Consider the following 9260-nt stretch of genomic DNA (forward strand, 5'->3'; position numbering starts at 1 on the left):
AATAGCAAAAATTTATTCTATTAAAGATCATTCCTTCAGCAGTAAGATGATTCAGTGTGATTTTCTTCTGGCCACACAAGCTGTGATAGCAAGGTCTCCTGTCAGCAGTGTGCCCAGCGTCAGAGCAATCCCTGTCCTGCAGGAAGGTATGCAACCTCCTCGGGGTTGATTGTTTTTTACCTTTTTTTTTTTTTTTTTTTTTTTTTTACTCTTGGCAGACGTCCTTGAGCATTTGAAACGGATGTGAGAGAGTTTTTAGTCCTCATGCAAAACAACCAACTAAACATAACAGATTACATCAGCTCAGGCTTTTCAATTCCTGGATGGCAGCAGAGTGCTAATCCAACCTTCATCCTGGATTTCATAAACTGAAACAAGGGAGGCTGGCAGGAGCAGCGCTGCCGGATTGAGGAAGCTGACGACGGTGCAACATGTGGGCAACACACTTTATAAAGCTCATAAACTTGTAGGCTGATGTGTGCAGCTACCACTTTGGAATCCGTACCGCTGCTTCCCTCGGCAAGAGGCACCAGCAGGCTGAGCACTGAGACCTGCTCTCTGGGATGGAGCATTTACCCCTGCAAGACATGAAAGGCTTCCTGTTGCTCACACTCCTCCTGATGCCCGTGCACGCTGGAGCTGCCTGGAGTGCGAAATACGCAGTAGATTGTCCCGATCCCTGTGACAGTAACGCGTGCAAGAGCACGGCGCGCTGTAAGCGAACGGTGCTGGATGACTGTGGCTGCTGCAGAGTGTGTGCAGCTGCTCTGGGCGAGACTTGCTATCGTACTGTCTCGGGTATGGATGGTGTCAAGTGTGGTCCTGGGCTGAAGTGCCAGTTTTACACTGAGGAGGATGACTTTGGTGATGAATTTGGTATCTGCAAAGGTAATGATATCCATTTTGTATGCACCCACTGTGGTAATTTGACAGCAACATATATGCAGAGTTTGCCTCTTGCTTGGAAGGTCTAAAATGGGATTTTCCCAGCTCATGCTTTAGCCAAGAAAAAAGAGGAAAAATGCCTGCTGTCATTAGAAGGCATTACATGCAGTGGGGCAGGTTTATTAATGTGATGATACTGTTTACACCTGGGGACGTGTAAGGAAATACAGCCAGGGTGTGCTTGGGGACTAGATTTTTGAGAGAGGCTTTAGAGATTCAGGCACTAGTCCTTTTCTTTCTGTTGATTTAGTGGTTGGCTTTCTATATAAAGGCTTTAATCCTGCAAGTCCAACCTTGTCACAGGGTCCCTGTCACAGCTCCACACTCCTGGGGGTGATGCTCCCTCTGGCACTGCCAGCTGCCTGCCCAGGGACCAGGTGGTCACTCTGGGGTGTGGGGGACAGAGAAAGCACTGCCTGAGTGCCTGGAGACTTTGTCCCGTTTAATTTAGTCCTGCCTTTGAGGTGCTCAGTCATCCTAGGGATGTGGTCAGGAGAGGAAAACTGAGACCCTCCTGTCTGAAAGGTGGCAATAACAGAACAGAAGCTGACTGAGAGATGAGCAGCCAGGCACTACTTTCATTTTTTTGCAGGTATGTTGCATGCTGATTTCTTTAGTCAGAGGCTATAATCGTATTTTTCATTTAGGAGCTATTCTTACCCCATTTAAACAGGGGAATATTTAAAACATGCAAAGGTACTATATTTGTAAGAAGTAGGGTGAATTTTTTAAAAAATAAACTGTTTTTTAAAGAGAGTTTGCAAAGCATGAATGCAGTGGGTTTTGCTGTGTTTGTGTACCTCTTCAGTAAGTAGATACAGATAAGCCTTAGAATAACTTCCTTAAAAGTGGGAATATCTTGGCAGTTATATATCAGGAGTATTAATAGACGCAGTTAAAGTAATGACTTAGGACCTGATGCTGCAAAAATCACTTAGGCTGATACACATACAGCACACTCTTATTTGCCTTATTTAGAATAGACTCATAAGCATGGTTGAGTGGGAAAACCTAAACAGTTTTGGATTGCAAAAGAGTAGAAGTTACACATAAAGATTATATCCTTGGTGCATTCACCAGGGAAATATTTTACTGAGATAATTGACTGATCTTTAGTTTATTAAAAATTACCACAGTGCAAGATACTACCTATAATTCCATTAACAATTCTTTTGAATTAGTGTGTACTTTTAATTTTCTTTGCAATAGCACCCTGTGAATGAGCTGAATCTTGGATTTTCTGCAGAAAATGCGAAGTAAAATGTTTGGGTTTTTTCCCCAATCAGTCAGTGGAAAAACTCTTGTTAATTTTAATAAAGCTATATTTTGACTTAGAATTGTAAATTGGTGTCTAAAGCTCCTATTCCCCATATATTTATTTCCATTAAATATTATAGATGTAATTTTGAATTCTTTTTCTTTCTTCATCTCGGCTCTGAGATAGCACAATCTCTCTCGGGGGCCAGCTATTGTTATTTTATGTATCCATTTGCAGTTATGATACCAGGTCACTCACTCATTTTAATAACTTCCATGTTTGTAGTAACTGACAGATGTAGGATGGCTAAATTCTCTCTGGCTTCCTGTTACCAATTTACTTTGAAGTTCTGGAAAAATGATCTGAACACTCTGTTCTTCAATTTCTTATTTCTAAAATGGGCAGTATATATTCCAGAACAATTTTTTGTGATAATTTCACTATTATCAATACTATTTTACTATTATCAATAGCAATGTCATTATGGCTGGAAACAAAATATTTTTTGTGCCCTTGCTTCCATTAAACCACTGGGAACTATCTGCAATTTATTTAGGAGCAGGATCCTGTTGAACAAAAACCTTCTAAAAGAAAAATTTACTCAGATCTCAGTTTAATGAAATCTGAAGGGCTGCATCTGTGTGGATTATTCCACACAGAGCCAAGTGCTTTGAGCCCAGACTTGTTTCTGTGCTGTTGTACACAGCTTTGCATCCCACCTCTCCAGGCTGAGCATCTGCAACAGGCAGATTGATGCTTCATGTAGTGTGTGATCTTTGCTCATCTCCCAGGGAGAGTGTGCACACAAGAACAGTTTTACTTGGGTGGGATTTTGTTTTTGTTTTATGTGGTAAATATCTGCTAAAAAAAAAGCAGATCAAAAAGTGTCCTTGGAGAGTGTGCTGGGGACCTGTAACATTCTCCATGCTGGAGTGACTTGCTGTGTAGTCCATTTCAGGGAACTGGTTGATCTTCTAGATATGCTAGCATATCTTCTGGATATGCTCTTTTCATTTATAAGAGCATATCCATTTGATACACAGAGGATTGTAAAATATTTGCTACACTATAGTGCATTAGCTTGATTTTCATATTGCCTAGACTGTATGGCAAAGCTAAAAGTTTGCATTCAATCAAGAGGAGACGGGACAAACTGAAAAGTATAATTTTATTGTGGGATGTTTTATGCACAGAAACTATGTCTGCATCAGGAGGTCCCATAGCTGAAAAGAAGAGGGAAAATTAGGAGAGAGGTATCATTTGTGTTTAATAAGGTCACCTCTCTTAAGTGTTTTGTGAAAGCCTGGGCTAGATGGTTCCTTGGCCCAGCCCTGAACAGTCATTCCTCTGCCCTTAGGAGGTGAATCAGAAACTCTCCAGATCTTGCCATTTAAGGTGACCATGTACCTTGGATTGGCAAGGACAGTCTGAACATAAAGACCTTTCTCCTGGGATGTCTCAAACCTCTCCTGGGGCTGATCACCTGTTTGTGGGTTTGGAAAGGATGTGTTAGATATGGATTTTCCCAGTCCCCATCTCCTTAGCAATGGTTTTGGGAAAGTATCCTGTTCAACAGCAAGGCAGAGGAAGACAAGGGCTGTAGCCCCTAGTTTAAAACCTCTGGGAAGTTACATGACCCAGCATGTGATATGTGTCGGCTATGGGACAGGGCAAATCTACTGTAGTTAATTTTCTTCAGAAAACATTTGTTCCCATCCCAGCAGCTGCTTTGTGGTGCTCCTCCGCAAGCTTGCTCAGGGATGTGAGGTTTGGATTGGGGCATTATGTGATCAGATGCAGCATAACCAGGGAGCTGCCATAGTACCACGGATCCATCCCTTCAGGGCATACTCACTCTTTAGGCTGGAGATGCAGGCGAGCTGTCTGCCACGGGAAGGCAGAACTTTGCTGCCTGAGAAGGTGCTGGGTGGGAGGCTATTCTCTGGACTCAGTAGCATCCAGGTGCAGGGCGAGTTTGCTGGATAGCTCCTCAGGATCAGGCTGTATCTTCCACCCAGACTGCTGGCCCTGGCCACAGCAGCCCTGCACTAGCATCAGATTGCAGCTCTAAATCTCAACAGCCATGAAAGTCAGACAATATAATAGAGAACCACATGGTGAATTCAGGGAATTTCTGGAGCCGTCTTCCTTTCTAAATTCAATGCTAGTCCTTAAACTAAAGCTTCTATAATATATACTTATATAGTCATATTGCCTTGAACTAAGGTAATTTAATGTAAAAGTGTATTTAAATCTGAGAGTGTTTCGGAGAAGGATTATCAGTAGCACATTGTAAATAAGTTACAGGAAATTAAATCATGTATGTAAAGTTTGTCAAGGTTTGTTAATGCTGGAAAATACTTGTAAAAAAACAGTCAGTGTGTTGGAATCCTGTAGTTAAGGTCTAGCTGACCTCCATTCAAAGGTTTTCCACTTTCAAGCAGACCAGCATATTAAGACAGTAGCCAACTTGGATCATTGAGAATGGCTTTGCTGTATTTTTTTTTTTCCAGAGTGTCCCTATGGTAGCTATGGAATGGAATGCAGGAAAACCTGCAACTGTCCCTCTGGCATCTGTGACAGAGTAACAGGGAAGTGTTTGAAGTTCCCATTTTTTCAGCTGTCTGCTTCAAAGCCTCCAAATCGACGAAAAATATCTTCACACACAGGTAAGACTTTGTGGGACAGTTGATTTTAGCAAAAAACACCTTGCACATGATCTACTACCACTCTGTGCGTGAGTGGTCGGTACCTTTGTGGAGCTGTGCAAACCTATAATACAACATAGGTTTATTTTTCTTATTGGCAGCTTCGTTAACATGTGGCAAGGTGAGCTGCGACACATCGTAGAAAAGCTTTGAAATACTTTGCCTCTGTTGCATGTGCTAGCAGTACCTCATCTGTGCAGTGGGAGGCTGTGCTAGGGTTTGCATCAGTCAGTTTAGGATTTCACTACATTACATTTACCACTGTTAGCTTATACATAGTAAAAACAACAATTTTCCCCATGAGGCTAGAGCTTTATATGTTTTCAGTTGTCAGTGAACAGTTTTATATAAAGTTTTATTGTAGTCATTTGTCACAGTATCTCTGGAATAAGTTATTTCATTTACACTTATGTCTGAAGCTTTTAATATATCTGTCCAGAATTAAAATAAAAATTAAAAAATAAAAATAAAAGGAGTATGACAAACTGGAGTGGTTTTGATGCAACAAGGAAAGATCACTGAAGTTTTTGTAGGTGGCTTTAAAAATTTTCCAGTTCTTTTCCTGCCTGATGATACTGAGGTATGTTTGACTGAATGATGTTTACGCTAAATATAAACACAAACCAAAATAAATACGAACACATAGAAGTAAAAAAAAAGGAAAAAAATCAGAGATTTAATTGTAGGTCTACTGGGATCTTTTACAAGATTTCACCTAAAGGTCTTTGGATTTAATTTTTTCCCCAACTGCAGTTTGTGCAATTAAAAATTTTCTTCTGTTATATTATATTAAGCTGTATGGAGTTTGCTGTCTTAATACAAGATTTATCCTCCTCCCTTTCTCTGCTTAGAGAAAGTTAGATTGAAGCAAATTTCTGCAGCATATGCTTATATAACATTTAAAATAATCTGCAAAAAGACCTCCTACAAGATCAATCAGCCCTGATACTTTTGTATTTTTCTACATGATTGTGCTTTTTTGCCTTTCCTTGTTCTATTTATTACTGAGGGTGCCAAAATAATGAGGGTGCTTGCTTTTTCTGTATCTAGCCTATGTTCCAAACTTCCCAGACAGCCTATTTGCATTAGTTCCCCTGCCACTTTTCTCCCTTGCCTTTGGTCCCAAACTTTCTGCTGCCTCAATGTTTAACTTCTTGACTTATCCCAGCCAGCATGACATATTCATTGCATGGAAACAAATGGTGTTTTTTACCCTTGCAAAAGTTTCCCAATGGCTTCTGTCATCAGAGGTCTGTCACTGTACTATAAGTAGTACTCCATGGGGTGGGCACACAGGATTTCATTTAAAAGTGATCTTCAAAAGTAGCTATAGCTTCTAAACGATCTTCAGTGAATTAAAACAGTTGTAAATGCTTTTGTGTTTTAAACAGGCAAGTTTCTGAGCTGTATGTTTTATAAAGACCACTATGACTACATATATCCTAACAAACTTAAAGTTGTCAGAGCATGGTCCTGTACATTGCAATTTGACTCCTTTCACGGTCAAACAGTAGGGCTGTGGACAGCACACTTTGTCACAGGCCAGCTAGCTGTCCCAAACAACCTCAGCCACAGCTCAGGAGACAGCCTCAGCCAGGACGTTTCCAGTTGACAAACTGAATATCTTTTACCTATTTTTGGAGAGTAGGAGAGTTTAGTGGCACACACCAGGCTATTCCATGCCAGCTGGCCTCAGTCAGAGAAGAGCTGCAGGGGAGTTTAATTTACTGCTGTAGTTATTGAGGATGTGGTGCTCGCTCCCGTGTCACACTGGAGTGAGTGTTACAGTCAGAACTGGAAACTGAACTCTAATCAGCCTTATGCCTAAAACATTAGAAAACAGATATGACTTATGCCTTAATTTGGTAGAAAATTTCCAACTAGGTAATTGTAGATAATTTAGTGAGTTTTCTGCAAACATGTCAGTTAAGGATTTTCCAAAGTATTCCTAAAACCAGGGGCATTGCTGCAGGACAATATTTTAAAGCTCTCACATTCATGAAATCCACCTTTATTTTTGTGTTGTATTTTTTTTTTCCAGACAATGACATGGCATCAGGGGATGGAAATTCTGTAAAAGAGGAATTTGTTAAAGAGAAAGTTATTCGCTCTCCAGTAATGAAATGGCTAAATCCTCGCTGATATTTACTTACACTTGTAAGACTTTCAAGTGAATTAATTTCTCACAGATTATTGAATATGCAACAACACACTTTAAGAACAAAGTAGATCTATAATGTATGAATATGTAATCTCTGAAGCTCAAATGTGACCCGTTTTCAATGAGAAAAATGTTTACTTAAAAATAGACTGTACAGTGTATATGACTTTTGATATTTGTTTTTATAAGTATTTGAACAGAGAAATGTATTGTGGATTTTTGAATGTATAGTAATACTGAAAACCCAACATGATCATTTAAATAATGCCAGAGGCTGAGTCTTGCCAGCCTGAGGCTGAAAAAACTCACTGAATGAAGGGGACGGTTTGGGTGATTGATACTATTGATGTGGAACCATCATGAAAGAAAAACACATAAGAAACACCTCAGATGGAAGGAGCACCCCTTTTCAATAACAATAATAACAACAAAAGCACGACAGTGTAAATTAAATAAACCAACATTAGTTGTTAACAATTTTCTAGTTTTTGGAAGCTTGGTGACAATTCCTCAGAGATAAATATGCCTTTCTTCAGAGAGAAAACACCCAGCACTTCAGTTTATACATTGTGAATAACTTAGGCAACACACTGCAGACATATATTGTATTTAGTTGAATTTCTAAGGTTAGATTTTGTACAGAGAAACAGCAGATTGGTAAATTCTACCGATTTGTAGAAGGGGATCTGAAAAAAATAAGCTGCTTATCATTATTTAAATATGTATGTTTCTATAAACCAGCTAGTTGGTGTAATTAAGGCAATATATGCATTTCTTTGGAAAGAGTGATGAGAGGCCAACAAAGGGACTTTCATGCTTTCCATCTTCACTGCTGGCTATGGCCCAGATGCAACTCAGAGGGAGTTTATTTGATCCAGGGAAGACTTGGACCCTCAGCAAGTCATAGTGCAGCCACAGACTACAGTATTTTGGTACCCAGTCCTTTGTTTCTCAATTGCATGAGCAAGTGGTCCCATTTCAGCCAGGAGAAAAACTCTGTGTTAGCGTGTTTCAGAAACAGGCAGTCCTTCATTCAGTCTAAGCTGGATGACATATGTGTAAGTCAAAAATCACCACTGAGAAGGGCTTGCTAATATGTCCTAAAACAACCAGATCCACAGATAATGAAAATTGATGTTAGAGTGAACCTGGATGCCATGACTTTAGGAACAGCCTTTTAAAGCACTCTCATTGTAAATGTGGCTTGATTTTAACATTTCCTTTGAAATCAATCTGAGCTTGGACAATGGCTGCAGTGAAAGAGGGAACATACAATACAGCAGCCATAATTTAGTTCAGGATCTGAAAGCATATTTTTAAAACTATGAACAGCAGAAACTCGAATGTCCTTAAAGAGGTCCGAAATCAACATCTGTGAAAGCAGGTCACCTGAGAAAGCAGAATCATGCTGATCTGCAACAAGAGGATGCTGATGGAAGTAGACATTCCAAATGTTAGGATGAATGTACAGATTTTCTTGCCATGATAATTGGAGACATACAAACATAAATCTCAAACTAGCATAATACCACATTTTAACCTGTATTGAATGTTAGGGTCTGAGAGGGAATAATGTTATCTTGGGCTATTTACTAGCAAGTGAATTGATTCTAATCTACTGATATCAAAAGTAATTTTTTCTTGATTTCAGTGAGAGCAGGATCAAACTACGGTCTTCCAGCAGACTGATGAGAAATATTTAAAGAATGTAGTAAATACTGCATACATTATTAATATTTTGCAACAGTGTCATAAATGACATTACGAGTTCTTGAATGTAAATCTAATAAGTCAATTCGTTTAAAGAGTGTAATATTATTATTGTTCAATAAAAAAAAAACAACTGAAAGTATCACTGTCTATTGTGTCTATTAATGGCAGAGTAAGCCTGCTGGTGATGGTACAGCCATGGGGCATGCAGATACACTTTTGCTCCACAGGAACAGTTTCACGATGTCTGCATCTATTTCAGCAAATTGCTGGGACTGTTCACGATTGCAGAAAATGAATGGTGTCCCATGTACAGAAAGACTTGTTCCACACTATTCCAACCACTTTCATCTTCAAAACAAGGTGGCTGGATCCTAGCTGCCTACTTGGAACAGCCACTCTTTGGCCAATCCCAGTACAGGAAGGATTTGGAAGTTGTCTTTTCTTGTTGGTCTCACCATCATCACGCCAGGGACTA

The 9260-nt window shown here is 39.7% G+C and overlaps 1 protein-coding gene across 1 annotated transcript; it reads left to right on the plus strand.

The window, feature by feature from the left end:
- The first annotated feature begins 276 nt into the window (after positions 1-276).
- On the plus strand, positions 277-8924 carry ESM1 (endothelial cell specific molecule 1). The gene is made up of 3 exons (XM_014887045.2): positions 277-888; positions 4717-4872; positions 6953-8924. The coding sequence occupies exons 1-3, from the start codon at positions 564-566 to the stop codon at positions 7051-7053; spliced, it is 582 nt and encodes a 193-aa protein (XP_014742531.1). The 5' UTR covers positions 277-563; the 3' UTR covers positions 7054-8924.
- The last annotated feature ends 336 nt before the right edge of the window (positions 8925-9260 follow it).

This window comes from Sturnus vulgaris, chromosome Z, assembly GCF_052056855.1.
Source record: "Sturnus vulgaris isolate bStuVul1 chromosome Z, bStuVul1.hap1, whole genome shotgun sequence".
NCBI classification, from domain to species: Eukaryota; Metazoa; Chordata; class Aves; order Passeriformes; family Sturnidae; genus Sturnus; species Sturnus vulgaris.